The sequence below is a fragment of the Rhincodon typus genome, chromosome 13 (assembly GCF_021869965.1).
Source record: "Rhincodon typus isolate 14 chromosome 13, sRhiTyp1.1, whole genome shotgun sequence".
NCBI lineage: Eukaryota > Metazoa > Chordata > Chondrichthyes > Orectolobiformes > Rhincodontidae > Rhincodon > Rhincodon typus.
Window position 1 is genome coordinate 57,429,344 of NC_063344.1, and position 12,840 is coordinate 57,442,183.

Here is a 12,840-nt window from a genome sequence, read left to right on the forward strand (position 1 = left end):
GAGCGGGGTCGGTGAGGCAGTGACGGTGAGAGCGGGGTCGGTGAGGCAGTGACGGTGAGAGCGGGGCCGGTGGGGCAGTGACAGTGAGAGCGGGGCCGGTGGGGCAGTGACGGTGAGAGCAGGGACGGTGAGGCAGTGACGGTGAGAGCGGGGCCGGTGAGGCAGTGACGGTGAGAGCGGGGTCGTTGAGGCAGTGACGGTGAGAGCGGGGCCGGTCAGGCAGCGACGGTGAGAGTGGGGTCGACGAGGAGGTAGCAGGCTCCAGGGTGTCCTAGCGATTGGAACAGTGCCTGCACCATTGTCGAGATGGGACTAGGGACTCTGAGATCCGGACTTTTTTGTTTCTTGCTTACGATTTGGCTCTGTTAAAATCTTTTAATGCTGTTTTTTGTAACCAAGTGGGTGCCAGTGAATGGTGACTTTGTGCACTTTTCGCTGTACTGATGTATTCCTATACTTAGTGTGACAAATAAATAAATCTAATGTAAATCTAATATAATATAAATCTGTATGGAAGAAATAACATGGAAACTGAAGCCAAATTATTTCATACATCGAGGAGATTTTCCTAAATAAACTCATAGGGTATATATGGGGAAACTTCCAGCATGGTTAACCAATCATTGGACAAAATTCTCAATAGACGGAAAGTTTGAAAGATGCAGGAGTTAAATATATCTAATTGTTGAGAAAATTGTTCAACTAGCACACTTTAACAAAGGATGATGTCTGAGGTTACTAAAGTCAGTGACCTAGAAATTAGATTGCAACTTGACAGTGCACGTAAACAAATATGGGCTTCCTGAGCACATTTGCCTTTGGTATTCATATTATGTATATTTTGGGTTATGCACAGGCTGTAACCAGCTAAATGCAGTACTTTGCAGTCACTGAGAGGATGTCAAAACAGAGTCAGAGTCATATTGATACGTATAGGCTTTCAGAAGCAGTATCAAAATGCCATAACTGCTGAAAGGGTAATATTTCAAGATAAAACACAATAGAAGCATTATTTATTTATCATTTTAGTCTGATTGGATGTATTACAACCTTATTCAATTCAAGTAGAATACATTATGCATTAATTTTAAATTATGCCTAGTCAGAAAATCACCCAATTATTCAACTCAAATCATTTAATGATATGTTGCATCAAGAAAGAATTCTCCATCTCATAGTCACATTTTTCCAGGCTATCAGCACTCTTCCTTGATTCTCCAATGATCTTTCTATAGGTGGCTCAAGAGCCTGTATTCAGTTTTAATTGGTTGAGGCAACTTCCAATCCTTTTGGTAGATCTTTTCACTGATGAAATGACTCACAACTTAAAAACCCATTGCATTTCAAATCTGAAAATAGAAATAAGGAATAGAATTTTTTAAAAAATAGTGATTAAATGACCAACTGTCGAGTGTGATAATAAGATTTTATTTGCTATTAACCTTTGTGTGTATCCCTGAATTATTGTTCAGAATTACTGAGCCAGATTGGATATCATACAAATATATTTTGTATTAAACATTTTTCTTTTCCTTTGATTGCCTCAAACCGTAATAAATTCCATTAGGTTGTTATGATAATTTACGTTTATGCTTGCAATGTTAGTGTAATGTTGTTCAATAATTTGTCTTTCTAATTATTATTGATAATTCAATAATAAATATCTGGTAAGGATAAATAGCAAGTAAACTCTATGAAAACTTGTTCAGAGATAGTAAGAACTGCCGATGCTGGAGTCAGAGAAAGCACAGTGTGGAGCTGGAAGAACACAGCAGGCCAGGCAGCATCAGAGGAGGAGGAAAGTTGACGTTTCGGTTCTGTGAATTAAGGTTTCAATCATTTGTAGTATCTACCTGTGCATTTATTCTCTGCTGTGTCTCTCGTGTTCCTCCTGTGTCAGTCTTTCTAAGGATTTCAAACCTTGAGGTCAGAATTGTCCTGTCTTTTGATTGATGTGAGCAATGATGAGAAAGGTGGGAAAATAAAGTGAAAACAAAAAGGTCAGAATCTCGATATCAAGAGAAACATTTCAGACTTTTGCCTTAATGTTTAAACAATGAGTTCAGAATCACATGAACCATGCTAGACCAGACACCATGAATCTCATTCAAAAAAGCACTGCTGGAAAATGGGAAACTTCAGCAGAAGTAAGTCCAATATATACTTTTCACTCAAATAAACTGGAAGGGGGTTGAACCTTGTGACCTTTTATCTTGCAATTTGGCCTTATCAATGGTCATTTCAAATATGAACACTTGGTGCAAAGATAGAAGATTTGCTGCAAACACTCAAAGGGGAGATAAGCAAGTTCTTCATTGCTGATAGCATTGCATGCTGAAGACACATGGTTGGGAAATCTGTCCCCAGTCACATTTAGGGGTCTGAAAGGTATTTTCCAAAGTCGTTCCTTCCCTAAACAGTACTTTCTCGGAATGTTGTGCAGTTGTTTGTTGGGGAAGTAGAAGGTTGCAAATCACAATAAGTAGGCGGTGAATCAAAAGGTTACAGAACGTGTTTCATAGATATCTGGTCCTTTCCTGTCCCCTTCATTTCCATATGTTCAGATTTCATTGCTTGATTCTCCTCTTCTTTAATCAACCATTCCATTTATCAAGCCGCTTTTGTTTCAAACAACAAAATGAGTGTACTGTCATCTAACTATATTTCTGGAAAGCAGTTTAATGACTGCTCTTCTGCAGCAGTTAATATCAAGATTGTTGTTTATTGAAGGAGAGCCTTTTATTTCACTGACTCATTTGAAAAGCAATTACCAACTTTATGAAGTAAGTTTGGAGGTTAACACATCCTACTTACCAATATTTAGAGGTTAACCAGCTCCAATGTTTGAAACTAACAGCTGAAAATGATAAGAGTAGTGGCATTGTGAGACATTGAACTGTAATTACAAAGGCAGTGAACTTTTACTTTGTCAACTCAGCAGATCCAAGCATCAATGGGATAAAGGTTGAAATAAACCCCTTGATACAGCAAAATAGTTTTCCCTTACTAAGTTTCATCTAGGCTCTCATTACCTGTAGTTATTGACTATTTTTTGGAGTACACTTCCATTCCATTACCACTGCCTCCCCAACTGAGATCAACTAACTCAATACAGACCCGTGACCAAACCCAACTGATGGCTAGTGTGTTTCTCAGGTAGTTATCTGATTTTCTTTCTTGACTATCAGGGCAGTATTACAAGAATGTTAAATACCATGAACTGGGAAATGTGTAAGATGGGAAGTTATGTGTGCAATATTCTCTAAATCTTTAGAAGTGAAAGAGGTAGACATCCCCCCCACCACCTCCCCCACTGGCTCAGTCAACTCATCTAATCAGTAGCTGAGTTACACAAATCAAGACAGTTCTAGTAAGGTTAGTTGCTATTTCATGATTTGTTGGTGCCCAGAGTCAGGATGCGAGAAGAAGTAATTCAATTTTTAAAAAAAAATTCACTTATGAGATGTTGGTGTCACTGGCTGAGCCAGCTTTTATTGCCTATCCTTAGTTTTCCTTGAGAAGGTGGTAGTGAGCTGCCTTCGTGAATGACTGCAATCCAATTATTCTGCAAAATATCAATTCATTTACGGAGATAACAAGGTGCAGAGCTGGATGAACACAGCAGGCCAGGCAGCATCAGAGGAGCAGGAAGGCTGACGTTTCGGGCCTAGACCCTTCTTCAGAATCTCAGATTCTCCAGCATCTGCAGTTCCTGCTATCTCTGAATCAATTCATTTACACTTAGGTTTTGTTTATGTTATGGTCCAGTAGATTGATGAAGAGTAAGCTGTCGTTAAAACTGGTTTAATGCCAGACAGAGAGTGTGTATTCAAATTGCATATTGTATTAATTGTGTCCTAGTGACAAGTAACATCCTACAGCAATCATCCTAGGAATTTTGTTCTTTAAAGTCATAGGTAACTTTGATAAATGAAATTTGATCCACAATAGTGAATATGAAAATCTGATGGGCAGAGATTAAATGTTGCTGTATTAAATATTATTTGTGCAGTTAAGAGCTGTTACAGCTTTTATTCTGATTGTCAATCTCATACCTCATGCTCTCAATCCCTTCTTGCTATCACAGTGTCTCATTTTGTAGTAGATTTGTAGCTCGGGTTGTGGGTGTTGAGGTTGGTTGGTTCGCCGAGCTGGTTTGTTGTTTCACATTTTGTCTCATTTTGTCTCAGTTTTTATGGGTATTACTACGGTGCTTGGAACTTTCATCACTTGCTTGTCTATAATTCAACTCCAACATCATCCACTCTGCTTCCTCACTTTGTTGGAATTATGACTAATGAATCATTCTTTTTTAGAACCTCAAAATCATGGACTTCTTCCCTCCATAGGACCTTCCCTTGCAAGCTTTTAAAAATTGATCAGTTGCCCTCGTTATTACTTCTTGATTTATTTCATCTTCTCTATTATTCTCTTCCGTCTTGGAAGGATCCTTACTACATCTATTTGCTTTCATTTAGGCTTCACATCAAAAGTTAGGAACCCAGAATTTCTTTCATTTTTCTCTTAATCCAGACAAAATGTGTAAATTGAATCAATTTGGGAGACCCATGTGTAAATGTCTTGTTCAAAATTGCATCTTCTCATTTTCTGTCTAATTCACTCATTATATTGTCACCATTATATTGTCATCCATTAACAAATGTTAGTAAAATCTGAAGTTATCAATTCCAGAGAATGAGAGAGGGATTTATAGATGGGAGGAGGCTCATTACTGTTAGCAACGTGTAATGGAAATTTTTATGAGAAAAGAAGATTGAATCAGACAACTAGGTTTGAAGATGTCATTGCTCATTTCTTAAGTACTTTTTCAGTCACATTCAACATTTAAGCTGATAGGTGGAGTCTGATGACTCAATGTTAGATGTATTCAGTGACCCAAATAAAACACATTTCCACAAATACCGAATGAACATAGGTAATGAACTGCAAGTTTATCATATTTTACTTATATTTTAGACTTTTCTACATGTTTGAAAGTGCACAAACATAGGTGCATGAATTCACATCCTGTCAATGTACATTAATTACAAACATCTACAGGCTAGAAAGTGCATCACACCCATTGCAGCGTTAAGCACTCTTGGTCTATATCCTGTGAAAATATGCACCAGTCTTCTACTTGCAGAGTTGGTGAGTCTAAATGTAACAGTTTAAGAATATGCCTCTCACCCTACTGGTTGGAATATGGGATGCTCTGTAAATGTTGAGCTTCCTAGAGCACTGATGTTCAAAATGTGAGCTATCGCCTTTTAATATGCCCATGCATTCCCACTCATCAGAATTGGAGGCAAGCGTTCTTGTGAAACTAATTTTTTTTCTTTTTGTCTTAGCTAGAATTCTTGATTGTTAACATTTCTGACTGAAACAAACTTCAAGGAGAAATTTGACCTGATGCTAAAACCGGTGTGACATTGGTGAAGCAACTGTCTCCACTGTCTGTTCTCATTTCAATAGCAGGTCATGCTGCAGGCATCAGATTGATGAATACTTGGAACTCACTGGCCAATACTTAACTGCGTCACATTAGGAGCTAACCACCTACTAGCGTCGGTGGTGTTGGTTTGAAGGCGGTTGGTGGTGTGCATATGAGTAATGCTCCCTCAGTGCTGCACAGAGCATCATGCAGATTCAGAATCTAGTGCCCAAGACCCTGAAGTGGGACTTAAACCCACAACCTTCTGACTGAGAGGTGACAGTGGGCTGCCATAGAGTCATACAGTATGGACACAGACCCTTCGGTCCAACCGGTCCATGCTGACCATAATCGCAAACAGAACTAGTCCCATCGGCCTGCGCTTGACCCACATACCCCCAAACATTTCTTGTTCACATACTCATCTAAATGTCTTTTAAATACTGTAGCTGGACCCGCACCTACCACTTCCTGTGGAAGTTTATTCCACACATGAAACAAAAAATAGCCCCTCATATCTTTTTTAAATCTTTCTCCTCTCACCTTAAAAATATGCCCCCTAGTCTTGATATCCACCACTCTAGGGAAAAGACACCTGCTATTCAATGCCCCTTATGATTTTATAAATCGCTATAAGGTCACACCTCAACCTCCTACCCTCCAGTGAAAAAAGTCCCAGCCTATCCAGCTTCTCCTCATAACTCAAACCCTCCATTCCCAACAACATCCTGATGAATCCCTTTTGAACCCTCTCCAATTTAAAAGGTTGAATAATTCAAGCTTAAGACTTAGCTTTTTATAATAAGACGAGCAGAACGGGACACAGTACTCCAGAAAACACTTCACCAACGTCAACATAACGTCCCAACTCCTATGCTCAAAAGTCAGAGCAATGAAGGCAGGTGTGCTAAACACTTTCTTAGCCATCTTGGTTATACATGATTCAAACTTCAAAGAATTATATTATGCTGCCAATGAACCACAGTTGACATCTACTGGCTGCAGACAGGTATCTACAGTATTACAGGTATTTAGAAGTTAGCACCAAACTGCAGCCTACTCAACAAAACAGGTATGTATTTGTTCAACTGTTGTGGCTAATGGCAATATCAGGTAAATAGTGGCTATTATGTTCTTGAACTGAAGTCCTCACCATATGACCACGAGTCAGTCTCTAGTGAATAATTCCACTCTAGAAACCAAAGCAACAACCAAACAAGCATGTAGATACAAAATAATAGAACACATTCCCGATTGCTGAACCATAAAAGAATATAGTATGAAGAAATATGAGCAGAATCCTTGAATAAAATTTGGATCATATTAACTTATGCCTGCAAGCATCCAGTTCTCTCAGCTCCACTAAGAAACCAATTCGGGATGAAAAACAAGCAAAAAAGCAACAAAATAAATATTATACAGCATCAAAAGAGGCATTATTCAAACTTGTGAAAATTAAAGGAATTAATACATTTATACTGAAGGATGTAAAATGGAGCTGGTGTAGAGGAAATCATATTGTATTTTGCACAAAAAAAAACTCAAGGTACTTTTGTCTGGAATTAATCCATCTCCAGCAATCATGAATAGCAAAATGTAATCAAATAAGCCCCTCCAGAATTTGCATAAATTAATTTAATTAAGCTTAAATAGCTGAAAACAAAATGTAATTATTAGGCCCTGTAATCTCGTTGTTAGCATTCTTGCAGTTGAAGTTGCAGAAGCTGAATTTAAGCTGAGCTGTAGGACTTGTGTACACTATCTAAGCTGACAATTTAGTATTTAGGGAATGCTGCATTGTTTAAAGTGATGTTTGTATAGTAGAGGTATAATCAGTTCTTGAATATTTAAGATTCAATGGAACCATGGGAATAGAAGCAGAAATGTTCTAGTGTTCTGGTTACCATTACATCTCAACAAAAGCTACCAGCAACACATTACTTGGCCATTCATTCCATTGTTTTTATTGGTGGAGTCTGGCTGCACAACAATGATGATGGGCCCAATTTTAACACTAAACAAGTGGATGGCTTTTGAACGGGTTTAAATTGGATCCTGTGCTTCAAAATCACTTTGGGGTGGATAGAGGATTCGTAAAGATTGGATACAGATCTTAAAAAATAATATTCATTTTCACTTTCTTCCAGTATACTGAGGCTGAGGGTTTATTGGAATTTTCTATTACTGGTTTGGGATGTTCAATCACGTTGCTGATTCTTAAGCCCCTTGCTAAACTTTGTATACACCGGTTGAGGGAATCTTGATTTTCTCCAGCTGTAGTAGTAAATTTAATTTGTTATGCATTGGATTTGCACCTATTTTAAGTGCGAGGATTTAGAACAACAAACTGATGTAACGCAAAACAAATCTTTTACAGTTAGAGCTTATGTAGACAAAACTGTCACTGTTAGTGCACGATGCCTGTACCAATTGCACACTCATTTTATCTAAGACTATCAGAACACGTTCAAATACTTTGAGAGTGCCTCAGTTGGCCCAGTGGATAACATAGGTCCCAATATATAATTGAGCTGTGTTAGAATTTTGATCCTTGACTTATGCTGAGTTGCCTTATCTCGGAAGTGAAGTTTTGGGGAACTGCAATATTCCTCAATACATCTGGCTACTGAAAAACACAGAGGAAGTCTGAAAGACCAATATTATTTTGTATATACTGTTTATACTGCAGCTTGATTTTACAAGGCTGGTGCTAGGTAATAAATTTAAAACAGTTTCAACACTTTAATGATCTGGGGTCTTACAGGCAAGCTGGCTCAATCCTCATCCAACATTGCCAACGCTCTCTCCTTGACAATTTGAACTTGCATTGATTACACAAGTTTAAACAAAATCAAGGAGTACAGGATTAATGGGAGAATTGTCATGGTAGTCACATTACTCATCAAACATACAGATGATATATTTCCCAGTGCAGATCATTACATGGCACTCAGGGATAGACACCCTTCATAGTCAACTAGACAGAGGACTATTGTTCCGGGAAAGTACAATTCTGATGCCAAATCATAATGGACCACCTATACACAGAGAAATGAATTGAGTTAGAGCACACGCATGCAAAACAATGCTTCCATCTTACAATGTACCTAAATGATCCAGTGCACCCAGGAAAATCTCCAGAATGGCTGTGCATTGATATCCTTTAGTCCACTTTCCCTGTGAAATTGCATTGGTGTAGAGGCCCAGGGGAAAATTCCAGCTCTTGTGCTTCTGCTTTTGCTGGAGAAACAAAATACAATAACCACATCAGTGTAGAGACTTAGAATGATATCTCTATGCTTTTATTTTGACGCAGGCTGCTAGTGTTACTTTCAGATTGGCCTACTTTGGGTCTGGTGAATTGCAGAAACTTTCCATTTGCTGCAAATAGCATGAAACTCAAAGGAAGTTTGATTAGATGCAAAGTAATAACTGTAAGTTTCTTTCAACACTTTAACTTTGTGGCCCATATTTAAATATGAAAAAGATGAAAATCGAACAGGAAATCAGTGCATATTTTTGTTATTAAAGAAGGAACATTTTGTCACAGGCGTAGTTGACTACGTTGTGGTAAATGCAGTAATGAGCAAACATCTATAGAAGTCCCATCAGCAAACAAATACCATGGAGAAGCTAGCAATAGACCTCAGCTTCATTATCTTGAGCTGATCAATTAGGGGGAATTAAAAAGTGACAGAGAATAATGGATCAGAAAGCGCATGCTTTGGTTGATTTGAAATTCCTGGTGATCCTGATTATGCTTTGGTTTTCTGGATCACATGCAAGTAAGTCCCATAATATTTCTCTTTTCATTCTACGTAGGTTATTATGGCATCATCTAGTTGCATAATATTGAGGTAGTCAGTTGTAATAATTGCATCAGTGAATTAACATGTAACAATTGAAAACAGAACAAGTGCTCAAAAATATTCGAAATATTACAAGTTAATGCAACCTTGATGATTTTAATGCAAAATTATGATAATTTATGAGTTTTTGGTGACACATTTAGCACTGTGTCATACAAGGTTATGGGTTTAATTCCCACTCTAGAGCTTTGAGCACAGAAATCCAGGCAAATACTCCTGTGATGCTAAAATGAGACCCTAGTTGTTTTTTCAGGGAACCATTAAAGATCTTGCGGTGCTTTTCCAAAGAACAGCATGATGTTTGTCCCCAGTATCTTGGCAAACATACCTCTTCCATTCGAGATCAAAAACAGATATCAAATCTTTCTCACACTGCTGTTTGTACAATCTTGCCATGCAAAAATTGGCCATGTGTTTCCTAAATTATAATTAGGGCAACACTTCATTGGGTGTAATGTGCTTTTGGACATCTGCGGGTTACAAAAACAAAATGCCATATCAAGGCAAATCCTTCTTTCTCTCTTTCCTTTTCCTGCTCCAGTTTCATTGCTCCCTCCTTTCCAATTCTAATCATGGTCTTTCACACTTGAATTTAACTAGTTACTCAGTCAAGGGAACCAAATGCCTGGACAGAGTCCACACAATTTTTCTCTCCAGTTATGTTAATATATGACTATTTTCACAGCCTCCAACATAGGTGGTCAGTCCACCTCAGTGGATTTTCCTCCACCTTGTCCATCTGGTTAATTGATCTTTCAATTACCTCAGTCGATTTCCAGCATTAATCTATGCGTTCATGTCAAGTGTATTTCTGAGCTGATCGCTTTCATCTCATTGGGCTGAGGGACTCTGGGAATATATCTTATCTCCTCCACCCCTACACTGAGTGGGATCAATTGATTTAGCACAGATCACTGAAAAAAAAACCCAAGCTCTTCTTGATTGATATGAATGACTATTATTTCACATGACTATTTACCTTTTGTGTTATTGGGGCAATAACCTCCATCTCATTTCTGAAAGAATAACTTCAACAGGTATTTGTTTGTGTGACCTGTCTTCAGCATTTGAACAATATTGTGAGCTACAAACAAATAGCCATTGTTCCAGAAATAAGATCTAGAGAATTTTAACTCCTGGAGCTTGTTTAATTTCTATTAGTCAACTTTCTGCCCTTCAAGTTTCAGATGCTGCCTGCTTTTGACAGGTTAGTAATAAACTTAGCTGCCAGTTCCTTTCAGTGTCTCACAATGGGGGAGCATTGGGTGTCTGTGGATGTGAAGGCCTGAGTTCCTATCCACACTTGCTATTATTGGCACCAAAAGGAAAGTAAGAAAGAAAACAGTTTAAAGGAACATACACTTTTGAGGATCTGCCCTGATTTCTTTCCCCAATAGGTTGACCTAGCAGAAAACTCAGTGCCATTTTCCTGAACAGGCCTCCATTTTGCAATCGCATTTGGGAACACCGCTGGCACTTGACACATATGTACATTAAGGAGCACCTACTGACTTTGGGTTTTTGCTGCCTGTTCAGTTGAATAGGGGATGAGGATGCAATTAAGATAGTAGTCAGAAAATTCAGGAATGTGCTACCATGTAGGGTTGCTGGAGATTGTAGAGTAGATTGGAACGTTATCATAGCAATCCAGTATATAAACTCTTGGTAGTAATGAGTTATTTTTCTTACATATCAGCTTGTAACACTTCTATAAATTCCTTGTTCCAGTACGTATACACGTGCAAGACTGTTGCCTCAAATATTCAAAGGGATCACTTCCATTTATGCGCATTGCTGGCTATGTGGAACAGAAGTCCAATGAAGTTTGCAGAATAGATGTAATTGTGTGAGTAGGATTAGAGATCTAAAAGTCAAATCATTTCTAAATGACACCATTTCATTTAAAGCCAATCAAAAGTTAATCTTTTCCATCACTTATTTTGACAGACTGTATACTGTGAAAGGTTGGTGGGTTTGTGCAAATCCAGAAAATGCATGGGTGAAACGTGCACTTCGCTATTTAAGGTAAAAGCACAATCTTTGCTTTCATCCACCCAAAGACTCTGTATATGTAACAGATTAATAAGAACCTTTGATTATCGTGGAATTTCAATGACATAGCCCCACCTGTCAGTATTATTCAGACTGGTACATAATTGGGTATAAAACTATTTTAAGTCTGATCATTAGAAATATTAGCTCTCAGTGGATTTTTTGTTGCTTAGTTTGAAGAAGTTGCCAAAAATACTAATAAGAAAGAAACTTATCTCCTGTTCCCTATGTAGGGATCAAAGTGGGAATAATGTTTTTATCTCCTGTTCCCTATGTAGGGATCAAAGTGGGAATAATGTTTTAAAGGGTATATAATTAAGATGGTTTTTTTTGGTTTTTAGTGAGAAGCTGGAGAAAATGTCCCATAAAAACAAAGTTCCTCAACCTACAGCAGCAGGAGTTAACTGAAGTCCTATTACCATCTTACAAGGTTATTTTACAGTTTCTTGTAACAGTTAAATCTTAAGTGTTTTAAGTTTATTAAAGCCATTCTGTAGTATTAGGTGCTGAAATGACATGTTCAAACTGTGTATATATTGATTTAGTTATGACCATGTTTTCTGAAAATGAGAGGCTGCATTTAAAATTAATTTCTGACATATTATCTTCAAATAAAGTGTTTCTGCATTCACTGACAATATGTTGATGTGGAGTTTCAGAGACGCTGATGCCTTTGAATATTGGGGCTGATGGATTTTTTCTCTTGTTGGCAATAGACATTGCCTATAAATTTTGTGGTCTGAATGTTACTTGCCTCATATCAGAATGTCATCTAGCTCTTGCTGAATGTAGATATGAACTGGTTTATTGTCTGAGGAGCTGAGAATAATACAAAATAATGTACAACTATCAGAGGGCAGCCCAAGAGGGAATCAGCATCGGTAATCAATAAGACGTTTCCTTGGCTGTGCTTGACCTAATTCGACTTCTTGCAGTCTGATATTATTAGGTTGTACTTAATAAAGTCAACACGATCTCACCAAACAGCCTTATTTTGTCTCTTTAGGGACAGCCTTCTGAAGTAAGTGTCACTTAGGAGTTATTTGGATAGCAGTGAGCCTTCTCTGCAAATACTGTAGGGGCTGAAGCCCTACCCACTGATAATTGGCAGCCAAACTGATGGTCTATTGAGTGGCCGCGCCACTGGTGAGCTTGTGGTTCCTGCTGGTACAACACCCATGTAATGGCAGGATGGGCATCACAGAGGTGGGTGCTAGTATACTGAGGGCAAAGGGTGGCTCTCAGAGACCACCATTCCCTGCAACATTCCTGATGTCAGTTTCCTCAATTTGACAGTAATGTCTTTGAACAGGGTACACCTCCTTGGGTTCCCAGGAGTTACTTTGCACGTGTTTACTTGTTGTGTTTCCCAAAAGGTGAGCAGTTGCACAATGCTAGATTAATATCACCAGCAGTGAGATAAGCCCCTTCACTGGATATTAATTGTCCACATAAGGACTTCAATTGAGATGAGGCCATGACATT

General features: G+C 38.3%; 1 protein-coding gene and 1 long non-coding RNA gene across 2 annotated transcripts; one reads left to right on the forward strand and one right to left on the reverse strand.

Moving 5' to 3' along the window:
- Positions 1-1,102: 1,102 nt before the first annotated feature.
- On the reverse strand, positions 1,103-8,686 carry LOC125484628. The gene is made up of 3 exons (XR_007263453.1): positions 8,542-8,686; positions 1,854-1,942; positions 1,103-1,349 (listed from the first exon to the last, which is right to left on the reverse strand). It is a non-coding gene; the product is annotated as an uncharacterized LOC125484628 (long non-coding RNA).
- Positions 8,687-9,119: 433 nt separating this feature from the next.
- LOC109936661 (C-C motif chemokine 20-like) lies at positions 9,120-11,786 on the forward strand. The gene is made up of 4 exons (XM_020535255.2): positions 9,120-9,219; positions 11,032-11,149; positions 11,251-11,328; positions 11,697-11,786. The coding sequence occupies exons 1-4, from the start codon at positions 9,138-9,140 to the stop codon at positions 11,761-11,763; spliced, it is 345 nt and encodes a 114-aa protein (XP_020390844.1). The 5' UTR covers positions 9,120-9,137; the 3' UTR covers positions 11,764-11,786.
- Positions 11,787-12,840: the final 1,054 nt, after the last annotated feature.